The sequence below is a fragment of the Microcaecilia unicolor genome, chromosome 14 (genome assembly GCF_901765095.1).
Source record: "Microcaecilia unicolor chromosome 14, aMicUni1.1, whole genome shotgun sequence".
NCBI lineage: Eukaryota > Metazoa > Chordata > Amphibia > Gymnophiona > Siphonopidae > Microcaecilia > Microcaecilia unicolor.
Genome location: NC_044044.1, coordinates 45,817,255 through 45,841,625, shown reverse-complemented (window position 1 = coordinate 45,841,625; position 24,371 = coordinate 45,817,255). Strand labels below are relative to the sequence as shown.

The window sequence follows — 24,371 nt, the reverse complement described above, 5'->3', positions numbered from 1 at the left end:
CATCACCAATGACATCCTTCCACATTAACTCTTGATCAACATTAGAGAATACCCCAGCAGAGGGACATGGTCTGCTCCACTGGGATGTTGCCCGTAGACTTAGGGCCAGAGGTGTCCCATACTGGCCACTGGATTTGAAAGGCAGAGGCTCTACCCTGCCCAGAGCCCCTTCCTGGCCCCTCCCACCCAAACTTGTGACACTCTTGCTGTGGCTGGTGGGGATCCCCAAACCTTGCCAGCTGAAGATTTTCTCTCCTTGGGCAGCCAGCGCTCTTCCAAATGTCAGCCAGCAGTACTTGCCTTGAGCCGACAGTGAGGCCGACCCTTCTGCACATGCTCAGTTTTCGCACATGCAAGCAGAAGCATCAGTTTGAGGCAAGTGCTGCCGACTGCCATTTGGAAGAGTGCTGGCTGCTCGAGGAGAGGAAATCTTCAGCTGGCAGGGTTTGTGGATCCCCGCCAGCTCAAGTATTTAATATTTGGGGTTTGTGGGAAGGGAGGGGTAGAGAGAGGAGCAAACCAGAAGAGGGCTGGGGGGATAAATGCCATGCCCACCCACCCTAGGCTCAGGCCCACCCAAAACTGGCCATCTGGCTCCGCCCCTGAGTTCAGCCACTTACTGTCACCATCTGACCGGCCTTCAGGTTGAATTTTGGAGGGAAGCGGTAGACAATGGGAGTGTCATCACCGATCTGGCGCTTGATCTGCCAGTTCCCCAGTGACTGGTCCTGGAAGAACACAAAGAGCATTCAGTTAAGAGGGTCCAGCGTGAGGTTGAACAGTGTCAAATCATGCAGCAGCTTCTTGGAGGGGCAGCAAAGAGCAGCTCCAGCCAAAGTAAAACACGAGATCCTGAGACACATAATCTCAAAGAACCATCAATAAGTACTTTCACCTGCAAGAAGGGGAGGCAGTTTTCAAATAGCCTTATACCCAGGCAAATGACTTGGAAAGCGTCCTCAGTGAATACAGAACACAAAGCTTAACACTGAAAAATCCGGGGTCAGTATTCACAGCGATTTAAAGAGCCAGAACCAGTCAAATTGCTTGCCTAGTGCCACTGAAAATGTCTGGTTAATGCCCAACGCAAAATCGGCTATTTGGGGGGGGGGGGGGGGGGCGTTTCAGGGTCTACATTCAGCGGTTAACCGGCCAAAGTAACCACATAAATAGGACCCGTATGGTTTAATATATTTTAATGTGAGATATTTTTATGTTTTTATTTACTCATCATATGCATCTTACATATAAATGTAAATAAGGTATTAAAATATAATTATTTTTATTTTCTTTTTAGCCCCTGATGCAGCCCTTGTGTGGGCAAAACATGGCCTGTGTTTGTTTGCACGTTTTTAATACATTTTATTTTCCTGTTCATCTGCTCAGTTTTGATTACCAAATAAATAGGACCCGAATAAAACTCAGTCCTATCTTGATGCAATGCTCCATAGCTGGTTCAACGCTGAATATCGTACGCAATTGGCTTTGTGTCAGCCGGCTCCGCAAACCCAAAAATTCAATGCCGAAGCCTGGACAAGGCCCAGCACTGAATGTTTGAGCATAATGCCAGCGGCAGTAACCACAGTGTGAGCGCTGCTACCTGAATCTCGATTCCCTGATGTCTTGGTGGGGGGCAGATTAGGGCCTGTAAGTTCATTGAAAGGGAGCATAGGGCTGATGTTTTTCCTAGGGTACCCTTGCACCAGCCATGTGGAAAGGGCAACCAAGAGGAGGGGGGGGAGGGGGAGGGCGGCAAGGGAGGCCAAAAATCCCTGGGCCCGGCCTCCAAGGAGGGCTTGGTGCCAGGCCTTCAGAGGGCCATTGCGCCATCACCACAGATACGGGAACAAAACTTTTTACTGGCCCAAGGCAGCAGTATAAAGTTTTGTTCCTGCAGTAAAATGCTTTCCTCCCTTCCCATCTTCCTCGCTCCCCGCAAGTCTCACCTAAAGGATCCTACAGCTGGCAGCTATTCATAATCAGAGGCTGTCTCCTTGGCCTTCCTTCTGCCATGTCCCGCCCCCTCTCTAATGCAACTTCCTGTTTAGCATCAAAACAGGAAGTTGCACTAGAGAGGGCGGGATGTGGCAGAAAGAAGGCCTCGGAGTCGGAGACTGCTTCTGACTGTGAATCGCTGCAGGAACCTGTAGGCGAGGCCTGCAGGGAGGACGAAAGGAGGGGAGAAAGGTGGCAGTGGTGGTGGTGGGGGAGAGCAGCAACAGGGGTTGGGGGGACCTAAAGATCTTTTGCCCCGGGCCCAGCTTTGTCTCTCGGCAGCCCTGAATATGGCCACAGAAACAAAATGGAAGCAAAACACTGCCAGTGCTACACTTGACACCTTTCAAAAGACTCATCTTGGATTTACCTCGTTGGACTTGTTCCTCAGACGGACAAATTTCCCATCCAGCTCAACCTCTTCCACAGCGACACGCCCACTGGTCCTGGCATGGTGGGAGAAGCTGGTTCCTTGGGACTCCCCATTCTCCAGTTTCCGCTTCTTTGATGAGCCTAAGAAGGAGGAGAAGCCCGCACTGGATCTGGTGCCTCTCTTTTGGGATGAGGGGCTGGGAGAGAGCCTCAACCTGAAAGAGAAGAAGAAGATCAGGTGGTGTTGGAAGTCCTCGTCCCTCACTTGTCCTGCCTCGCTCACCCGCTCTGCACAGCTCCTGCCAAGGAAAGGAGATTCACAATTGGCAACGGTGGCAATTTCTGAGTGGCCTCGTCGCTACCTTACAAGAATCCCTCATCGTGGCTCACGTGGCTGTACATTTTTATCTTAAGAACACAAAAATGTTGGCATCTGTAACTAGGGATGCCAACAACATTTCCTATGTTATTTCATGTCATTTTTTCCTCCGGAAACAATAACACAAAAACCCAACAATTTAGATTTTTAGTTAAATAGAGTGTGCTATTCCGAAACTGTGCCCCCTCTTTCCAAAAGCAGATGAAAACTTGGCTCGTCTCCTAAGCCGTTAACGGAAGAAGCAACCAGCTAGTCAGTCACCCAAACAAGGGTTAACCCCAGCGGCACATCCTACCCTATCCAACTCCTACCCTAGCCAAAATCATTTTTTGGCATCTTTTCTGACTCCACATTGCAAGTCTTTCTTAAGTCAGTCACCCTTACTTTCTAGCTAACTCCTTCTACTCGGTCTTACCTGTTCCACCCCTTCTTACACTCTCAGCTATCTATTTAGGGGTGATATACAAAAAGATTTAACTGGCCAGTAATGGCTCCTTGCTGATAAATCATTTGTTCAGGGAAATCCGGTGACATTCAGTGGCACATAACCGGTGAATGCTAAACTCAAAGCCGGCTACTTTGAGGGCTGTCATAAGAACATAAATGTTGCCATACTGGGACAGACCGAAGGTCCATCAAGCCCAGTATCCTGTTTCCAACAGTGGCCAATCCAGTTCACAAGTACATGGCAAGATCCCAAAACAGTAAAACAGATTTTATGCTACCTATTCTAGAAATAAGCAGTGGATTTTCCCAAGTCCATCTTAATAATGGCTTATGCCTTTTAGAAAATTAGCCAAACCTTTTTTAAACCCTGCTAAGCTAATATTCTATGGTAACAAATTCCAGATTTTAATTACACGTTGAGTGAAGAAATATTTTCTTCCCGTTTGTTTTAAATTTACTAGTTAGTAGCTTCATTGTGTGCCTCCTAATCCTAATATTTTTGGAAAGTGTAAACAAGTGATTCATGTCTACCCATTCCATAGGTTCAGGGATGGAGTTGGCACATATATTCAGGATAACCACATAAAAGTCAGTCCTATCTTTATGTGGTGTTGCTCTTGCGGTTAAGTGCTGAATATCGCACTTCACTGCATAAGCGATAGCCGACTGCATAAACCTGGAAATTCAATGCCAATGCCCGGACAAGGCCTGGCACTGAATATCCAGAAATAGTGCCCACCAGTGGCTAAAAAAACGCTCACGCCGCTGGCTGAACATCGGCCCCTGAGATGTTTTAATGCTTATGCTACTTACAATGTCAACATGACACACGATACACACAGTAGCGCAGCCAGGTAGAGCCACAGGGGGAGCGGAGACAGCGTCAGTGCGTGACAGATCACGTGAAAAATAGGTGCCAGGAATGTTGGAAGTCTGTTTGGGGGGGGGGGGGCCGCTCTCCTGGCGACCCACCTAGCTACGTCTCTGAATACACAGTCAGGTATTCCCCACCCCTACATTCTTTGCCTTGTAAGCTCTGTGGGGTAGGGACTGAACAATAATTTTGTTTTTATTCCTTAGTTTTGCTTTTTGTTTCTGTTATTTTCTCCTTTATTATTGGAGTTGTTTTAAAAATTGTAAACCACTGTGAATCCTCTAGGAACGATTGCAGTATAGAAAACTCTTGATAGTACAGTATAATTTAGATACGCTGGTACCTCTCCTCCTCTCCCTCCAGAAGTTTGCGATAGGCATGGATCTCCATGTCCAGGGCCAGCTTAATATCCAGAAGTTCCTGATATTCATCCAGCTGCTGCTGCATCCGGGCCCGCATGTCTGCCATCTCTCGTTCCTTGTCCGATAGTATACGGCGGCTGGTATCTCGCTCCCTGGCCATCGCCTCCTCCAGGTCACGCAGCTTCGCTTCCTTGGCAGCCAACTGGGACAAGACGGAGCAAGATAAGACTAAAGGAAGAAAGGGATACATACACACACACACACGTTCTCCTTCAAAACTGCTATATCTGGGCCTAAAAGGTGCATGACGACTGTTATCAGTCCATATTAGCCACTTCTGGACACCTGTGTTACAGAGACAGCTAAACTTGTCACCCGAACTACCCAGCAATTTCCTGCCCAACTTCCACACCTCCTGGGACAGCACTAGCCCCAGTCCCAGATCCAGGTACCTGTTTCTGCAGCTGGCTGAGCTGGGCCGACAAGCTCTCGATGCGGATCCGGGTTTGCTGTAGTTCCTCGTGGGCGGCTCCCACCAGGTTGCTGTTCCTCTCTGCAGACTGCTTGGCATTTTCCAGCTGCTCAGAGAGAGCGAGAGAAACATGGAAAGATGTTTAGAAATCACCCACGTGCTGGCAAACAGGGTAATCAACTACCTGTACCTGAAGCTGGGGCAATAGAGCGAGCATATCCTGAAGACCACGCCCACAAATACACAATTCTACCCTGCAAAAAGGGGAGGGCTCACAGACTACCTACCCTTGCCATGCTGGTATTTACAGGTTCCTAGTAGAGCTGGGTACCACAATTTATGGTATTGTACTAAGAAAGATCCAGTGGCTGTACAGGGGAACAAATTGAAGAAAGGACAGAGGAAGCATGAAACCAGGAACTAGAGACAGAGGATTCTAGACAGGTGGAAAGAACTGGGGAGGCGTGGACCCAGGAGCTAGAGATAGTGGATTCTAGACATGTGGAAAGAACTGGGGAGGCGTGGACCCAGGAGCTAGAGATAGTGGATTCTAGATATGTGGAAAGGACTGAAGAGGTGTGGAACCAGGAACTAGAGACAGTGGATTCTAGACAGGTGGAAAGAACTGGGGAGGCGTGGACCCAGGAGCTAGAGATAGTGGATTCTAGACATGTGGAAAGAACTGAAGAGGTGTGGAGCCAGGAGCTTGAAAGAGCAGATTCTAGGCAGGCCAACAGCACACCAAGGCCCAGAGACTCAGCATCTTTAAGAAGGATGAGCTGGACCAGCACCAGGTTCTGTGCTTGAGCTCTGTAAGGGATTCACAGCTCTGTCTCCAAAGTAATTAGGCCTAGGACACTGGAGCCTGAATTCAGTGTGACCGTCAGTAAGATTTGTTTCAGTTCTAATCTTGATTCTACTAGAGACAATGTCTGACTGGCTAAATAGGTATAAGAAAGTATTAATAACTTTTCTTAATCCCTCTTCTCGATGGATGCTGCTATGCAGCTCATGTACCTCTCTTGGTCCCTAGATCTTCTACCCTTTAGTTAGCTATATGTGAAAGAAACACATTCTGACCTCGACGTATTATCCAAGAAATTCTGAGGCAGTCCCTAGCTCCTGTTGCTTATTACAGTGGGAGGAACTGGGGATCTTTCACTCTGCCCTTGGTTTTGACGCTGGCACCCTTCTTGGAGATTACCTTGGCATTGTACGTCTTCTCTAGCTCATCCTTATACAGTTTCACCTGGCCCTCATGCTGGGCCCGCAGGTCCTGTAGGGCATCTGCTAGCTTAGTCTCAAACTCTCGCTGACGTCCATTGTCCAGTTCCACCAGCCGAGTCTCGTGGCGGCGTTTCGTCTCCCGGAGTTCCTAAGCACCAAGGTCAAATCAGGGAAAAGTGTCAGTCTAAGTCCAGAGCATCATACAGTGTTAAAGCTACGTCTGAATGTAAGCTTGGACAACTTTATTGAATCACTAGTAAAAAAGGCCCGTTTCTGGAGCAAATGAAACGGGCGCTAGCAAGGTTTTCCTCCCCCAAACCCCGACCTCCCTCCCTCCCTCCCTACCCACCCGTTCGTCGTTCTGAAGCCACTGATGCCATTGCTCCGCACCTCGTGAATGCACCTTCATCAGCTTATTGGTTCTGAAGCCACTGACGCCATTGCTCCGCCCTCGACGTCATCACATTTGACGCGAGGGCGGGGCCCAGAGACTTGGTGCTTTCGGTGGCTTCACCACCATGAACCCTTCATGACGGAAGTGACGTCAGTGGCTTGGCTGCAGTGACGTCAGTGTCCTCAGAACGTTGAGGGTGAGTTTTATTATATAGGATAGGGATTCAGGCTGGGAGGGACCTCAAGGAGTCGTCTGGTCCACCCCCCAGCCTCCAGGCAAGATCCCAGACAGACCTGTCTGACCTGCTCTTGAAAACTCTCCAGTGACAGGTTTCACCCCCTCCCTGAAAGTGACTGGACAGACTGACAGATGCAGGAACCACTTCCGAAAGTTCTCATATGCTGAGCAAAGGCTCTACCCTTGCAGCTAAAGCACCCTCTAGGAGGTACCTTATCGTTGAGATCTGATATTGCTTCCTCTCGCTCTGCAGGGTGGAGCTGCTGTTTCATGCCAGCACAGACTCGTTCATTCAGCATGAAGGAGTCCGTCCCTATCGAGCGTATGTACAATCCAATCAGTTTGGTTGGGAACTGGTGTGGTTCAGTAAAATTATAATTTGGGAAAACGCCTAAGGTGTGAGCTCAAACTATGACCCTAATTTTGACTTTGGGCTAATCGCTATTTCCCTGCAATTTCGTTTACTCAGCTGTGAGCAGAGTGATAATCAGAGTGATCCCACTTTCAGACACCTCTTTGGGAAGCTGTCCAGCTAAGAATGCACCACAAACATGCTTCCAGGTCATCCACCCCAGAGGTGGCTGTGTATCACCTTCCAGAAAACAAAAGGGCCGATATTCAGAAGTTATTTATGCAGTGGCAATTAGTGAGCTTATAAAGTCTCTGTCTGTGTAGTTTCAAATCTTATGTGGATACTATCGGGCCAAAAATCTGTCTAAATGGCCTGATACCGGATTTGGAGCAGTGAGGGAGGGCTAAGATGTCCTTTTACTAAGGTGCGTCAAAACGTGGCCTGCACTGGTGTAGACACATGTATTGGACATGCTCAGCTCCATTTTTCAGCAAACCTGCAAAAACGGCCTTTTTCTTGCCAAAAATGGATGTGCGGCAAAATAAAAATTGACGCGTGTCCATTTTGGGCCTGAGACCTTACCACCACCCGCTGACTTAGCTGTAAGGTCTCACGTGTTAACTGGGCAGTAATCGTCAACACGAGGACACTTCCGATTACCGCCCGGCTAGTGCTACGCGGTAGAAAATTAAAAAAAATATTTTCTGCTGCGCGTAAACAATGCAATTGCCGCCTGGGGCTCGCGGTAGCCGGGCTGCAGTTTCAAATCAATGCACGTTGGACGTGCGTAGGCACAAAAGGGCCCCTAAAAATATGATCTGGATAGGGCAATATTTAGCCACTGTCTGGATAACTTGTACATTTAGGGTTTGATATTCAGCTGGCAGTGCTGAGCGTTCTTTAGCTACCGCCAACATTATTCCTGGATATTCAATGCGGGGTTATTTCCAGGCTGGCATTAAATACCTGGATTTACGCAGCTGGCTCTCTCTTAACTGCGATCTTCAGCACTTAGCCGCATAAGCGACACTGCATAAAGCTAGGACTGAGTCTCATGTGGAGTGATATGGCCGCTTAACTTAAAACGGTTAAGTGCTGAACACCGTCGCTTAACCGTATGAGTGCCGACTCTGCCCCCTGGACCGCCTACAAAATAGTCTGCTTTCACTTTAGCAGTCAGTGGTGATATTCAGGGCAATAACCGGTTAATTGCCGCTGAATAGATAGCCCTGAACACGAGATTTAACCGGCCAGGAGCCATTTCTGGCCGGTTAAATCGCTTCGGGCCATTTCTGGCCGGTTAAATCGCTTCGGATATCGACCCCTGAGTTTATGCCTGCTATTCTGGCACGGTGGGCTACCTGTCCATGTATTCACGGATACATGTACTAATTTAAGCATCGGGTGCTGGTGAAGTCGCTGTGCCAGTTCAGTACCAGCCCCATCATGTTTTATCAACAGGGGCTTTCCGTGTAAATTCCCCTCCCCCTGCTGCCCTGTCTCAGTCAGCTTTTCAGATATCCTGTATGAGACCAGGCACGAATTATCTGCTCTGGGTAAACCAGAGACTGCAGGGGATGCTGACCAGGCAGGTGTCCCGCAGGCCTCAATTCCAGCAATCAGAATGAGACATACCTCGCCGTAAATGCTCTTCTGGAAATCCAGCTCCTCCTTCAGCGTCTGCAGACGGTTCTCAGCATCCACACGACGGAGCATCTCATCCTGGAGCTGTTTCTTGGCATCCTCCAGCGCGAGTTCCAACTGCGGGGAATTGCAGGAATGGAGACAGGGAGGGGGGAAACGAAGAGACAGCAAGAAAGAAGGACAGAGAGAAGAGTTAAGTACCTGGATATGAAGAAACCTTCAGAGAGACTGTGACCTGTGTCTGAGACACATCTCATTAATGGCGAATAGATTTGGAGGTATAACCAGGGGTCATTACTGACAGATGTTGTACTGTGCTTCCCGCTCTACCACCTACCAAACCTCAATTCACGGACATGAACTTTGGCTGGAACTGGTCACCCACCACATCCAGGCCTCAGACTTTCACTCAGTCAGATTCTGCTTCAAGTAACTTGCTCCATATGAGAAGTCCAGTGGCGTTCCTAGGGGGGCTGGCACCCGAGGTGGATCGCCGATGCGCCCCGCCCCCCGGGTGCAGCGCCCCCCCCCCCCCCCCGATGCAGCGCGGACCCCTCCCCAGCGAAAGGACCCCCCCCACGAAGGACCCTCCCCGTTGGGTGCACGCCGCCAGGGGGGTGCCGTGCGCGCCTGTCCTCTGTTGTTCGATGCTTCTTCTCTGCCCCGGAACAGGAAGTAACCTGTTCCGGGGCAGAGAAGAAGCATGGAACAACGGAGGACAGGCCTGCACGGCCCCCCCCCCCCCCCCCCCCCCCCGGCGGCATGCACCCGGGGCGGACCGCACCCACCGCCCCCCCCTAGGAACGCCACTGCAGAAGTCTACCCCGTTACTCATAAAAAGAGGGAATAGGTAACCAAACAAAGGTCATTTGCCCCGCCTCCCTCAAATCATGGAACAGAACTGAGAAAACGGGAAGATTTTAGTTTGAGATCCTGATGTGTGACAGAGAACCTGACTGTAGAAAAAGACCACGCAGCTTGTCTCACTTCTCTCCAGTTGGCTATGCCAGAGTCTCCAGCTGATCTCTGCGCTATTGCAGCTGGGGAGATTTTTGGGGAGTGTTGGGGAGCTGAGGGGTTGGAGTGTGGAGACTACCTATGAAAGACATGAAGGGTGAGGCCCTGTGGAAAGAGGGATTTTCTGATTCTCTGGGTAGTTGTGTAAAATCCTTTCAAAACTGACCCCTAAAATGCAAAACCGAGAAAAACTGAAAACAAAAACCTAACTTCAGATGAGGGCTGTGAAACAAAGGATTTTGCCTGTGGGCACCTGCAAGGTGTATGTGGTCTGTGGCAGAACTAACCAGAGGATGACCAGACATACCTTGGCAACCTGCGCTCTCAGCTCACGAACTTCATTCTCCAGGTTCCTCTTTTCCCCCAAAGCGGTGGTGAGAGCAGCATCCTTGGAGTTCAGCAATGCCTCTAGGTCTTTCAGGCGAGCTTGTGCTGAGCCTAGATCAGCTTCCTTTTTAGTATTCCTGCAAAAGACAGAAAGGGACACCCCGGGTCAGTTTGAAGAAAAAAAAAAAAAAGCAAAGGGCATGTGGGTAGCAGAGACCTGAATCATATTAAGTACACATGTACTGAAGCATCTTTGGTAGCCATCAGGCACAGGAGGGTGGCAAATCTCCCCATTTCCAGAATTATATATTACGTTAAATTTATAATGCTCTTATTTTTCATGTGTGTTGTATAGTTGATGGCGCTAGACTTCTCATCAGAGCATGGACAATCATCAATACCTACTGCACAGAACATTTCTCAAAAAAGCAGCAGGTCAGCAAGGGCCAGATTCTACAAATGGTGCCAATAAAATGTAGCAGCCAGCACTATTCTATAAAGGCTGCTTTGGGAGGAGAACTATTTATAGAATAGCAGTGCTCAACTTTGGGTGCCAAATTTGGCCCTCAGCCGGGTGTAAGGACTTATGCCTGGTGGAAATCCTGGCTCTCAAATTGGGCACAAATCCCTGCTATTCTGTAACACCCCTCCCATGGCCACATCCCTTTTGAAATAGCAAAAGAGAGGGTCCAAAAGTACACAAAATCGAGACAACGGAAAAAGGCTTCCAAAGCTGGAACAACGGTACAATCTTTAATGAAATGGACCTGACACGGGCTGAGTTTCAGCGCAAAGGGATGCCTGCCTCAGGGGTCAAACCAGTATTCTTTAGTGAAAACAAAAAGTGTCCCAAATCGTCCTTTAAAAGACATTTCAATCAGCAGCAGATTGTACCGAACGCTCCAAAGACAGTAGTAGATTCATTGGTGGTTCAATGATTTTTGCACTTTAGAAAAAGAGCATAGAGGAGGTAACCAGAATGGAGTGGCAGTTACAACCTTAAGAACAAAAACGTGAGGGGTAACCTCCATGGAATCGCAGATACATCCTTAGCCATCTTTCTGGACAGACTGGATGGAGCATGCGTTTACTGTGCTACTGTGTAAACACGGGGGTGACCCACACGCCACCTGCCCCAGGTAGTCAGATTTGAAGGCAACTGGAGCCTCAGATCCCTGATCAAAAGATGGGGGAAGGTGAGGTTGATGGGCTGGAGGAAGCCATTTGGATAAAACTATTCCCCCCGATACCCAGTTGTTTGATGTCAACACTGACCATGGCAATTTAATATCTGCTACCAGCACTGAATACCTGGTATAAAACCTGGCTACCAGCAGTTATCCAAGTATTGGTGATTTTCAAACTAGTATCCAACTCGCCAACCAGATAAACTTAGGAGAGGCTTTTTCCTGTCCTAAATTCATCCAGATAGTTACCTGGTTAGTTGACCAAATCTCTCCTTAGTACAGTAGTTTTGGTATAAAACAAAAATAAAAAGTTCAGGATCGGCTGGAAAGTGGCTGGAACCGAGGACAGTGCTGGACAGACTTTTACAGTCTGGGTCCCGCAAATGACAAGACCTATCCGGATAGGCTGGAGTAGGCTTCAACGTCAACTCCACTAGGTGGAACATAAGGACAGAGTTGGGCGGACTTCTAGGGTCTATGTCCCAGAAACGCCAATGAAAGACTCATGATAAAGCATATAATATCATATTCATTGTTGATTTAATCATGAATTGATAATGAGTGTGACTGCTGGGCAGTCTGGAAGGACTATTCAGGTCTTTATTTGCTGTCACTTACTATGTTAATTGTATCTTTCCCAATCATCCTTCCTTTATTGTTGCAGAGTGAGTTTTTCTTCTCATTATTTATTTATTGAATGCATTTGATATACCGCTCAAGCCTACACCTTCACACACAAGTATCTGTGCAATGGGCTCACAATTTAAGTATTACTTGTACCTGGGGCAATGGAGGGTTAAGTGACTTGCCCAGGGTCACAAAGAGCTGCAGTGGGAATCGAACCCAATTCCCCAGGTCTGCAGTCTGCTGCACCTAATCACTAGGCTGCTTCTCCACTCCAAATGTTGTAAACCATCTTGATAGGGTTCACCCAAGAGGGTCTATAAACTTTTCAAATAAATAAATAAATACCACCAGTGCCCTTCAATTCATGGACAATGCTGGAATGGTCAGAAAGGACTTTTCATGACTTTATCTAGATACTACTACTACTAATCATTTCTAAAGCGCTACTAGACGTACACAGCGCTGTACACTTGAACATGAAGAGACAGTCCCTGCTCGACAGAGCTTACAGTTTAATTAGGCCAGACAAACAGGACAAATAAGGGATAAGGACAAAGAGTAGCAAGATTCCCTGCAGAATCCCAAAGAGCAGCAAGATTCTGGAATCCCAAAGACTACTACTTATTATTTCTATAGCGCTACTATACGTACGCAGTGCTGTAAACTTGAACATGAAGAGACAGTCCCTGCTCGACAAAGCTTACAATCTAATTAGGACAAACAGGACAAACAATAGATAAGGTGATATTAAAGTGAGGATGATAAAATAAGGGTTCTGAACGAGTGAATAAGGGTTAGGAGTTAAAAGAGTTAATACCCCCGTGAGAGGCATTTATCCAAGGAGGACTGGATCCTACACAGATGAATGGCGCTGAATATTGGGCCCATTAGGTTTTTTTTTTCCCTAAACTGGCATTTCAACACAAAGCAGTCCTTTGAAATCTAGTCTGGAAGGAGCCTAGGAGGGGAGGGGTGGGGGGCTTACAGAAAGCATAGCATCCATGTAATGTCAGTTAGCTGCCACACCCTGCCCGCCCCATCCCAAGGTCCAAAAATGAAAGGCTACAATTTAAAAAAACAAAAACACTCAGTTCTGTAAGAAAGCCCCTCTCTATTGTTGATACTGGTGACTCACATCAGAAATGTATCCGCTGCGGAGTTTCTAATTCTCAGCGATTTATAATTAATGTCATCCAGGCCCCACACCCATGCTGTTAAATTGTGCCATTCAGATTGTAAATATCGTCCTGGGGCAGCTTTCCAGGCCCACTGTAAGCTTCTGTGTGGATTATTTCTCTTCACTGGCTGCATTTTGTCACCCAATCCTTTGGTAGTAAGGGCAGGATCCACTGCCTTCCCGGTATCCCACATTTCCTGACCTGGCACTTTCTGCTCCTGTGCTTCATAGGTTTATGTTTTTAGGATTTACCGCCTTTTTGAAGGAATTCACTCAAGGCGGTGTGCAGCATGAATAAGTCGAACATAGGCAACAGACAACTGCAGCAGTAAAAATATTAAATTAACAATTCATAGTATGACATAGTATACGACATTACATAGATCAGCCATTTCGAGTTGATTCTCCAGCAAATCCAGCACCTCAACTCTAGCCAAAATTTCCATGAAGTTCTCTAGCAGAGCTGTTCGCGCCGTGGGAGAGGTTAGGATGAAGGCACTGCACGACCACAGTTAATGGAAAACGTTTCCCCCCCCCCCCCCCCCCCCCAAAAAAAAAAAAAAGTAGCCGAGATCATGGAACACGATAGTAACGAAAAGGCAGAGTACATCACGCTCTCACCGAATGCAACACTGGATAAACGAAATCAGTGTTCGCAAAGAACATGAAATGGGAATTTTCTGAAATTTCATCCGAGGCAGGAAAAGGTTACAGGATTGGTCGCTTGGAAGACAATTTGTAATGCTGCTTTCCCAAGTACCGGCAGCCAACTGTGGTCCTCTGCACCAGCCTAGAATAATACTTGGGCTTCCACGGAACATGTATTTCTAGCCAGGTGTTCTGTGTTCAGGTCAGGGAGGTTAAGCTGCATATGCAGTTAATATTTTCAAAAGCATGTGTGCCATCTGACCTCCTCTCAGCTCCTTGCACAGGCTGCAGACATGGGAGTGTGCAGGTGATTTTAATGCAGTATTTGGTTGAGAAAACAACAAGGCAAAGAGTTCACAAGACCCAAAATGGAAGAAAGAAGAGAAGCAAACTGTACAAAGAAAAACAAAACAACAACAAACAGTCTTTATTATCACCTCTAGCTTCCAAGTTTTAAAAAGTTCACCCGACACGGCCCTGTTTTGCCAAAACGGCTGCCTCAGGGACGGATGGATACCAGCTGGTGTTAAAGGCCAAACTTCACCAAACTGGTAAAAACAGCATCTCTGCTCACTCGCTGCTTGCAATACTCAGGTTAGAGCCAGTTTGGTGAGGTTTGGACTTTTACACCAGCTGGTATCCATCCGCCCCTGAGGCCGTTTCGACTAAACATGACCATTTCGGACGAACTTGTTTAAACATGGAGGCTAGAAGTGATACGGCCTTCACACAACCTGCTTCTCTTCCTTCTTCCATGCAACATTTTGTGACGGCTAATCTAAGGGAAACACCAGCTGTTTCTCCCTTTTGAAAACTCGTGCAGTATATGTTCGAAGTGCCCATAAACACTGTGGGCTCTTCAAAACTGCTTTCTCACCCACTCACCTCTCTCAGCCAGGCTCTAAAACCTGCAACCTCTGGACCTAGGAACGGGGCTTCAGCAAAACAACCACCATTCTACCGACCAAGCATTAGAAGCCTCCTCTTAGCCGCATATGTTATCTCTCACCACTAGGGGGCAGCTCATGACTATGACAGCTCTGTACTGTACACTAGTTGCGGGTTTTCTAAGTTGGATCCGTCTCTGGTTTCCATCCAGTGGATAATAATATTTAGCAGTGAAGCCTGGCAACAACCAAATGATGATTATGATCCTTATACCGACGGAAATGCGTTCAGCTTTCTTCTGGCCTGCTCATTAGTCACCACATATGATAAAGCCAAGAGCAAGTTCCTTTTTCTCTCTTTAATGAATGCTAAGAGAGCAAGCTTCCAGAAAGAGGAAACAGACTTGGTACAAGATTTTACAGGGTCCAGATGGGCCTGTTAATGACCACTGGGGGTCTTATTCTGTAACACAAACACTACAGACCATTTTGAGTTTTGAATTAGTCTCAAAAAAAACATCTTTGCAAATTAAGGTCTAGAGAGAGACAGGGTACTCTTATCCCCTTATCACTCAGTTAGCAGGACCTTTTCCACCACATCTCCCGAGACCACCCGCTAACCAAATAAAAACGCAGCCTGCCAGCAGAACTGTCATCTTGAAATGCTTAAACTCTGTTTACGAGAAGGCTGTTCGCTGATTCTCTGTTTGGTGGTTTGGGAAGAACCCACCCTCCCAAAACAACCCTTACTCTGGTACACGATTTAAATTGTAAAAGCTGGCAAAATGGATTCCATATGGAAACAGTATAGTTCCATTCCTGGAAGCAATTCTGGTGATTTTATCCCCTGTGAGACTATTCTCTCCAAGCCCCAGCATGTCTCCTTTTGGAAGTAACTTGACTTAGAAGAGCATTTTCCATGGACCCAGCAAATTCTTCCTTGTAGAATTATTGTGTGATGGAAGGTTACATATTAGGCCCTACGGAAGGAAGATCATTGTGTAACAGTGGGGTAAGATAAGAACAAGCATAACATCTTCCAGGGGTCTGAGCACCACAAGGCACCCCCCCCCCCCCACCCACCACCACCACCCCAGTGAAGTTGAAAAATGTAAATGAGGCTGAGCCTTCAGGGTGCTGAACCCACTCCTTCGTTTCTAGCTTAGGCTCCAGTTTTGAGAATCTCGCAATTTTGGCCTGATCCTCAGATCTGGCTCTAAATATCTTCTGGAGTTGAACACTCATTTTGCCTAGAAGACAGGGGGCGTGAGGAGAACGATAACCATTACAGTAGTGATCTGCTGACACACAACACTGAAGTGGCTCTCGGAAGAATATTCCCCATTAACTTTTGGCCACCATGAAAGCCTGACTCATCCCAGCTCTGAACAACAGTCCGGGGAGAAATGGAAGGTAGGAAAAAAAGAAACATCAACCCTCCCCCCCTAACATGCAAATCAGAAAAGGATTCTTCACTATGAATGTATTCTGAACACATTTGCATCTTTCCCTTGCCAATTTGTATACGCAAATATCCGTCATTGCCTAACCAAACAAGGGACATGGATGCAACCTGGCCATCACGTCCCCCTTGAGCTTCAAACAAACAAACCCAGGCACATCAAGATCCAGAGAGGGGAGCACGAGGGAATCCTACACCCCATTCCACAGTCACACCCCCTTCTCCCCCCTCCCTCACATATCCATGTGCACAGGCAGTGACAGATTCAGAGGGCACTGTTGCCATGGCAAACTGTATACCTCGTTCTTCCCCCACAACACTGCTGACATAAGGGGGGGGGGGGGTGTTCCAGTAACATTATTGCCTGAGGGAGTGGAAACCCAACACAGATCATTTAGAGAGATGGTGGGGTTTTCAAACCACAAGGGCTGGTTTCAGCTACTCCACTTGCATGCAAGGCTTTTATATTTCTGAGCTATAAGCAAAAATCGGGGATGGGGAAGGAAGGGCTTCCCAGCATGAGATGGCAAGACCCGGGGGACCCAAACAGACCCTGCAAGGAATCTAATCAAGGGACGGGGATAAAGAATCAACAGCGGTACCTTGACTGCAAGGTCTGTAAAGCTGCGCCAGGCCTACGGATAATGGAGGCACACAGTGGGTGCAAATTCAATACAGCAGCCTTCCAGGATGTTTTTCCCACTGACAGCTTCTACCGATACCAGAACAGGAGCAATTTATTACACCCTTATGCTAACATGGATGAGTAGCCCTTCTGCCTTCAGCCATTCTGCACTTATCTGAGCACAGTCTTATGCCACGTGTCACCACGAGGAATGATGGCTTCGGACAGGTGCTATTTGACAGAGTACAAGCAGCTTACTAGGAGCCGCTACAGTGCTGCCAGAAAAGCAGATGTTTCTGGGATTTGGTCACAGCCTCCACCACACCAAGCATATTACGCATTGCTGGGCAGGAAGAAAACAGGGGCGGCGAAGGGGGGTGACTTCTCCATGGAGTAGCTTCTCAGTATAAGGTGATGGGCAGTAGCAGAAAACCCAAAAAGGAGGAGGAAAACCCTCACGTACAACAAAAGCAATGGACAAAAAAGTGAGGACAGCTGTTGACATTAAAGACTTTTTTGTCCAGTAGCAGAAAAAAAAAAAACCCATACAACTGCCTTCAAGCAAGCAGAGAAGAAACCCAAAGGATTCCCAATAGTAATGAAGAAAGGGGATGGATTAGGGAGAGACTGTGCAGCCCAGGCGGGTCAGGCAGCGTTTCCTTACCGTGAAATATACAAATAAGGTCTTTCCGAACAGATAGCTCAAATAGGAGTGCATAATTCATGATGAACACATCACAATCAAAACATTTTATTTTATTTATTTGTTACATTCGTATCCCACATTTTCCCACCTATTTGTAGGCTCAATGTGGCTTACATAGTACCGGAGAGGAGTTTGCAGGCTCCGGTGAGAACAAATACTAGGTGATGTCGTGGTAAGATAAAGAGGAAAGGGGGAGTAGGAGGAGTAGGCTCTTGAACAACACTAGTAGGCGACGTAGGTTAGGAACAATCTCTTTATTTAAATATACACTCGACTCAACACAGCCTAACCTACGTCGCCTACTAGAGTTGTTCAAGAGCCTACTCCTCCTACTCCCCCTTTCCTCAGATTCTACTTTTCGTAGGAATTTGTGTACCTCCACCCTCATGGTGGTTTGGCTTGCGTGGTAAGATAAAGTACATGTGGCACAGCCACATTAGGGAATCGTAGAACGAAAGAGTTGTGTTATGATCACTATGTGCTTTGCCGAGATCAGGCATTTAAGTTGGATCAGTAGGGTATGCCTTTTTAAACAGGTTGGTTTTTAGTGATTTCCGGAAGTTTAGGTGGTTGTACGTCGTTTTCAAGGCTTTTGGTAATGTGTTCCATTTTATTTTATTGTGCTATCATGGTCTTGGGTATTCACTTTTATGAACAGAAAGACAACACCATTTATGCGGAGAAATAGCATTTGATCTGGGCTAGGCAAACTGACCTCATTTTATAACGGGACGCCTGGCCCAGGAAGGCACAGATGTTTCCCCTGTCTTATAAAGGCAACCTATGTAATTACGCCGCCCTTACGAAAAGCGCTGCACAGTTGTACCTGCTCCGAGGCAGGCGCAAGTTTGCGCATGTGCAAGAATCGGATTATTTGATACACGTAGAGGTACCGATCTCACGCCCACTCCGCCATTCTCCATTCCTGGGAATCCCCACGTGTGTGTCACATAAGTCAGCAACAAGGTTTCCTAATGGCTGCCTTTCTGCGTGGAGAAACTGGGGCAGTGTGTAAAATGTTCTACACAGAAATTTACTTCACTGCTTCAACCTCACGGTACAGGGAAATTTAGGGGTAGGGTACAGTAAATGAGCTTGGTGTGTGCTAACGCAGGAGTCTTCCACACGCTAACGTACCCATGAAATAGGACAATTTCCATTATTTCTCCGTCAGTTTGTGTGCTAAAATTCACATTAACACTCAACCTGAAAAACATTGACAGGAGACTACTTACTGTCTCCTACTGAGGAGACCCTAAGAGCTCTAGTATTACGGATGCACTAACCAGTAATCAGAACGCGCTGACCGAATAACACGTCTATGGCCAATCTCCGTCCTGACACACACACCCTCCACAACATACATACAAAAAAAACAAACACTGGGCACTCAATGTTCGCAAATGAGTTACTTACAACAAAATGCTTTAATTCACTTTGTGGTAAGCGTTGTCACGTGCTTTAGGGCTTAACACCCTTTAGCAGACATACCCCTCACAGCAGGGGTCCTCAAATCCAGTCCTGCCTGGTTTTCAAGATCTCCACAATGAATATGTATGAGATCTATTTGCATGCAATGGAAGTAGTGAATGTAAATAGATGTCATACACATTCATTGTGGACATCCTAAAAACCAGACTGGTTGTGGACCTTGAGGACTGGATTTGAGGACCACTGCCTTAGAGGCTAATGATAATTTTATAGAACGATTTATTATTACACTCCAACTTGAACTGAACCACACTACGGTTATAGTTTTAAGGAGATAATATTCATCCCACGGCGGTCAGCAGCTTTTTAAATGCTGTGGGATCTTTATACCCTGAACTTCAGTTCAGGGTCCCAGACACTGATGGTGAATATCCAGGTACAAAAGGGCCATCAGTACTCAGATGACATTCAGACTGGTACCCAATAAGGTTAGGGCAGCTTTTTTGCCATCCTAACTTTATCCAGAGAGTTACCTGGTTAGCGGACTGAACCAGATGACTCCCAGCTCTGCCTTAGCTCTGCTCCCAGACCAACCTGATGCTGCCTGGGTAGCACTGAGGTGGCCCATCTGGATTTTCAGCAGCATTAACTGGATAGCAGGACATCCAGGGAGAAACTATTCCTACCCAAATCCCGCTATTTTGCCTTTTAGACTGTAGTAAGACCTCAAGATGAGCAACAGGTAAGAAGGCAAGAAGGACACAACTGCCTGAAACAAGACCCCCGCCTCAAGCACCCCAATAGCACCGAGTTCTACGCGAGAACTGTCAGGATCACCTAGCGACGGGGCACAAACGGAGAGTGCGACAGCACCCGAAGGACCAGCATAAAATCCCATTCGGAAAAGGCACTCAAAGGACAGCGTAAGCGACCCACACCTCTCTGAAAGCGAATCACAACCGGATGAGTCACTAAAGAAGAGGTCTGCCAACGACCCTGATAGCAAGCCAGGGCTGCCACTGGAACCCACAAGGATCCCAGCGCTAGCCCTCGATACTCCCTCCCGCAAAAATGCCAGGAAATGGCCCAGGGAGGAAGCAAATAACTGGCCGGAGCCGAGGAAGAAGGGCCTGCAACAGAGAAGACACGACTGAATCCACTAATCCTTCTTCCTCAGCCGAGCCCTCTCAAGGGCCAGGCCGAAAGACCAAAGGGAGAAGAATCCTCCATGATCACTAGGCCTGACAGAAGAAACCTCAAAACTGAGGGATTCGCAGTAGCTTCCCAACTAGGAGCTTCACGAGATCTACATAGCACTGGAGCCATGTCCAGGCTGGAGAAGAGGAGCACTGTATCCCGAAGGACTGCCACTCTCCCCCACTCCCGGCCTAACTTCGGCATTGGGAAAGACATACGAGAGTCCCTCACTCAGACACAAACACAGCAGGGAATCTAGACCCCAAGAGTCCTCCTCCCTGCGACGGCCGAAGAACCGAGGAACCGTGACATAGGGATAGGCCAAGAGAACTAAGCCCCATCAACAAATCACCAGCTGTAATGGCTTGACCGACAGCTCCCACTCGCTGGAAGTCGGAGCGTGCCTGCTAAGAAGGTTGGTCCTCATGTGAGTAACCCCTCAAACAGCTGAAAAGGCACAACAGGTGTCTCTGCCCCGGCCAAAAACCAACTGGGCTCCCGAGCCAGCCGACTGCTAGGAGTCCTTCCCCCTTAGCTAGTAGAAGCCAGAGCCATAGCAATGTCCGAAAAGGCCCACACCAAAGCATTCCTAACAACGGGGCAAAAGCCTCCAGAACTTAGCACACCACTCACAGCTCCAAAGGAAAGGGGCCAATGTGCCTCTACTGGAGACCAAAGAGTCTTGTGCCAGGGGACCCCTGCAAAGGGCCCCCAGCCCAAGAAACTATCCTCCGTAGACCCCACTTCCCAAGGCAGGAGCGGGGAGGGCCTCCCTAGGGTCAACGACTGGGGACGCTGCAACCGCCTCAGCTCTGTCTGACCGCCAGGGGCAAAGAAGCCGGAAGCTGTAACCCTCTGCAACCGGAGACCAGTGGCTGAACAGGGCCCCATAAATTGGCCGCATCAGAGTGTAAGGTACCACTTCCAGGGCCGCTGCCACAGAACCGAGGACCTGCATGAAATCCCAGGCTGGAAGCTGGGAACGAAGCAGGAGCAAAGAATCCGATGCGGTAACTTAAAGTGCCGCCCTCTGTGAGAAACACTCAAGCTCATAGGGAAACCAAAAGAACACCTAAACCAGAAAAGAAAACAAAACAGGAGGCAAACCATTGTTGAAGGGGCCTCCACACAGGCTTTACAAGAGGAGGCCCGGATTAGCCAGCTGTCCAAGTGCAAGAGGAAACGAAACCTCCGTCTCCGCAGAAAGACCGCTACGCACACGACCTAGGAAAAAGGTCCCCGGGCCCAAGGGGAGGCCAAATGGCCAGGACCAGAACTGAAAAAGAACTGAAGAAGCAGCCCGCACAGGGGAAGGTAAATACGCCTCCCTGGTCTCAAGAGCAGAGAGAACGCTCGCTCCAAACAGACGGGAGCACAGACCTCGGGGTCACCATCCGAAAACAGACACCGGTGGGCCCTTGAGATCCAGATTGGACTGCACTGCTCCCGTCTTCCTGGGAACTCCAAAATAGGCGGGGAACTGACCAGGTTATTTGAACTACCATCTGATGAAGGCCAGCTTTTCATGGTATATATTGTTGCTTCAGGGAATTTAGGTACGACCAGAGCCACTGAATCAAATCGCCACTTACATTTCTTAACATGGATGGACTCAATTCTTCCTTAAGGTTTCTCCCACATCGGTAGATGTTTCTCTGCCTTCTTCCAAACAACTCCCTATCTGATGACCCCTGATGCAGGCAGTTCACAAAGGGAAGATCCTGTCAGGAAAGGTGGCTGAAGCCAGAAAACTGGTGGTCCAGGGAGATGATGCAGATGTGTTACTGGACTTCAGTAACTTTTCACATTTGTAAACCGGTGTGTTATATCAAATAAATTTAAACCTAAACAATAAGCTGAACGGTGTGAGAGTTGCTCAGAGATTGGGCGAGAACCACGAGTGAACAGGAGGACAGAGTCCAGGAGAAGAGATCAGCGAGGTCGGCCAGGGTTCGGGAATACGGCCAGCTCCTTTCAACAATTTTATTAGCAACATTGTGGAGAAATTTGTGGGAAAAGCTAGTTCATTTGCTGTGAATCGAAAAATCTGTAACTGAGCAGACAGAGAAACAAAGAAAATGATGGCAGATATAGACCATATGGCCTGTCCCAGCTCTGATCTCTACTATCCCTTTCTGTCCATGCCGGAAGGAAAAAATAATAATAGGGAACTTGAAAGACCCGGAAGAATGCTGAAGGTTTAGAAAAAGCGCATCAATGTAAGAACGTGTAAAATCATGTTTTGGGGACATAAACTTCGTTAGAAAAATGTCAATTAGAAGGGGCAAGGCCTGGAAACTCAGATCCAGGAGAAATCACCTCACATGACCTCAAGATAGCCAGTCAGTATAATGAAGCAACTGGGAAAGTGGACAGTGAGATTGGGTGCATAAGCAGAGGAAAGGGTGGAGGAGTGGCCTAGTGGTTAGAGCAGTGGAACATCGAACGTTGCTACTATTTGAGATTCTACATGGAATGTTGCTATTATTGGTGATTCTACACGGAATGTTGCTGAGTGGAGGAGTGGCCTAGTGGTTAGAGCACCGATCTTGCGATCCAGAGGTGGCCGGTTCAAATCCCGCTGCTGCTCCTTGTGATCTTGGGCAAGTCACTTAACCCTCCATTGCCTCAGGTACAAACTTCGATTGTGAGCCCTCCTGGGACAGAGAAATATCCAGAGTACCTGAATGGAACTCACCTTGAGCGACTACTGAACAAGGCGTGAGCAAAATCTAAATAATAAAACAATAAAATCTAGAGATGGGAGTAACTAGTGAGGTAATTACATTTGCTGACAACACAAAGTTATTCAAAGTTGTTAAAATTGCAAGAGGATTGTGAACAATTACAAGAGGACCTTACGACTACTGAACAAGACGTGAGCAAAATCTAAATAATAAAACAATAAAATCTAGAGATGGGAGTAACTAGTGAGGTAATTACATTTGCTGACAACACAAAGTTATTCAAAGTTGTTAAAATCGCAAGAGGATTGTGAACAATTACAAGAGGACCTTACGAGACTGGGCGTCTAAATGGCAGATGGCGTTTAATGTGAGCAAGTGCAAAGTGATGCATGTGGGAAACAGGAACCCAAATTATAGCTACATAATGCAAGGTTCCAGATTAGGAGTCACCGACCAGGAAAGGGATCTCATCTAGGAGTCATCGTTGATGATACGATGAAACCCTCTGCTCGGTGTGCGGTGGCTAAAAAAGCAAATAGGTATTATTAGAAAAGGTACAGAGAATGGCAACAAAAATGATAAAGGGGATGGGACAATTTCCCTATGAGAAAAGGCTAAAGTGGCTAGGGCTCTTCAGCTTAGAGAAAAGATGGCTTAGGAGCGATATGATAAGAGGACTATAAAATAATGAGTGGAGTGGAATGGGTAGACGTGAATCACTTGTTTACTCTTTCCAAAAATACTAGGACTAGGGGGCACACAATTAAACTACAAAGTAGTAAATTTAAAACAAAATCTGAAAAAAAGATTTTGTCACTCAATGTGTAATTAAACTCTGGAATTCATTGCTAGAGAATGTGGTAAAAGCAGTTAACTTAGCGGGGTTTATAAAAAGTTTGGCTGGCTTCCTAAAAGAAAAGTCCATAAACCATTATTAAGATGGACTTGGGGAAAATCCTCTGCTTATTTCTAGAAGCAGCATAAAATGTATTGCACCATTTTGGGATCTTGCCAGGTACTTGTGACCTGGATTGGCCACTGTTGGAAACAGGATACTGGGCCTGATGGACCTTCGGTCTGTTCCAGTATGGCAACACTTTTGTTCTTATTGCCCTTCCACAGGTCACTAGCAAGTCCCCCACCTCGCGCACTGTGCCCTGAATAAAAGGGGTTCTAATGCCCTTCTGAAGGTCACTAGTGAAACCCATCTTGTGCACCACATTCAGGATAAAGGAAGTTCTACTGCCCTTCCACAGGTCACTAGTGAGATCCCCACCTCATACTGTGTTCAGTTCTGGAGGCCAGACCTTTCTAAGGACATTGGAAGCAGTTCAGAAAGGCTGCTAAAATGATACAGGGACTGAGACACCCACCCCACAAAGATGCATTTAGTGGCAAGAATGGAAGGGAGATATGACAGATATACTCAATTTGATAAGTTTGTACAAAGGAAGGTCCAGAGGAACCCGAATTATAGCTACGTCTTGCAAGGTTCCGCGTTAGGAGTTACGGATCAAGAAAGGGATCTGGGTGTCGTCGTCGATGATACGCTGAAACCTTCTGCTCAGTGTGCTGCTGCGGCTAGGAAAGCGAATAGAATGTTGGGTGTTATTAGGAAGGGTATGGAGTCCAGGTGTG

General features: G+C 47.4%; 1 protein-coding gene across 1 annotated transcript in view; it reads right to left on the bottom strand.

The window, feature by feature from the left end:
* Positions 1–24,371, bottom strand: part of LMNA (lamin A/C) — a 77,415-nt gene that overhangs the window by 9,186 nt on the left and 43,858 nt on the right. The window contains exons 2-8 of the mRNA XM_030186373.1: positions 10,080–10,236; positions 8,747–8,872; positions 6,106–6,276; positions 4,882–5,007; positions 4,411–4,631; positions 2,366–2,582; positions 621–728 (exon numbers count right to left, since the gene is read on the bottom strand). Coding sequence (XP_030042233.1) covers positions 621–728; positions 2,366–2,582; positions 4,411–4,631; positions 4,882–5,007; positions 6,106–6,276; positions 8,747–8,872; positions 10,080–10,236 — 1,126 coding nt within the window. The remainder of the gene's footprint in view (positions 1–620; positions 729–2,365; positions 2,583–4,410; positions 4,632–4,881; positions 5,008–6,105; positions 6,277–8,746; positions 8,873–10,079; positions 10,237–24,371) is intronic.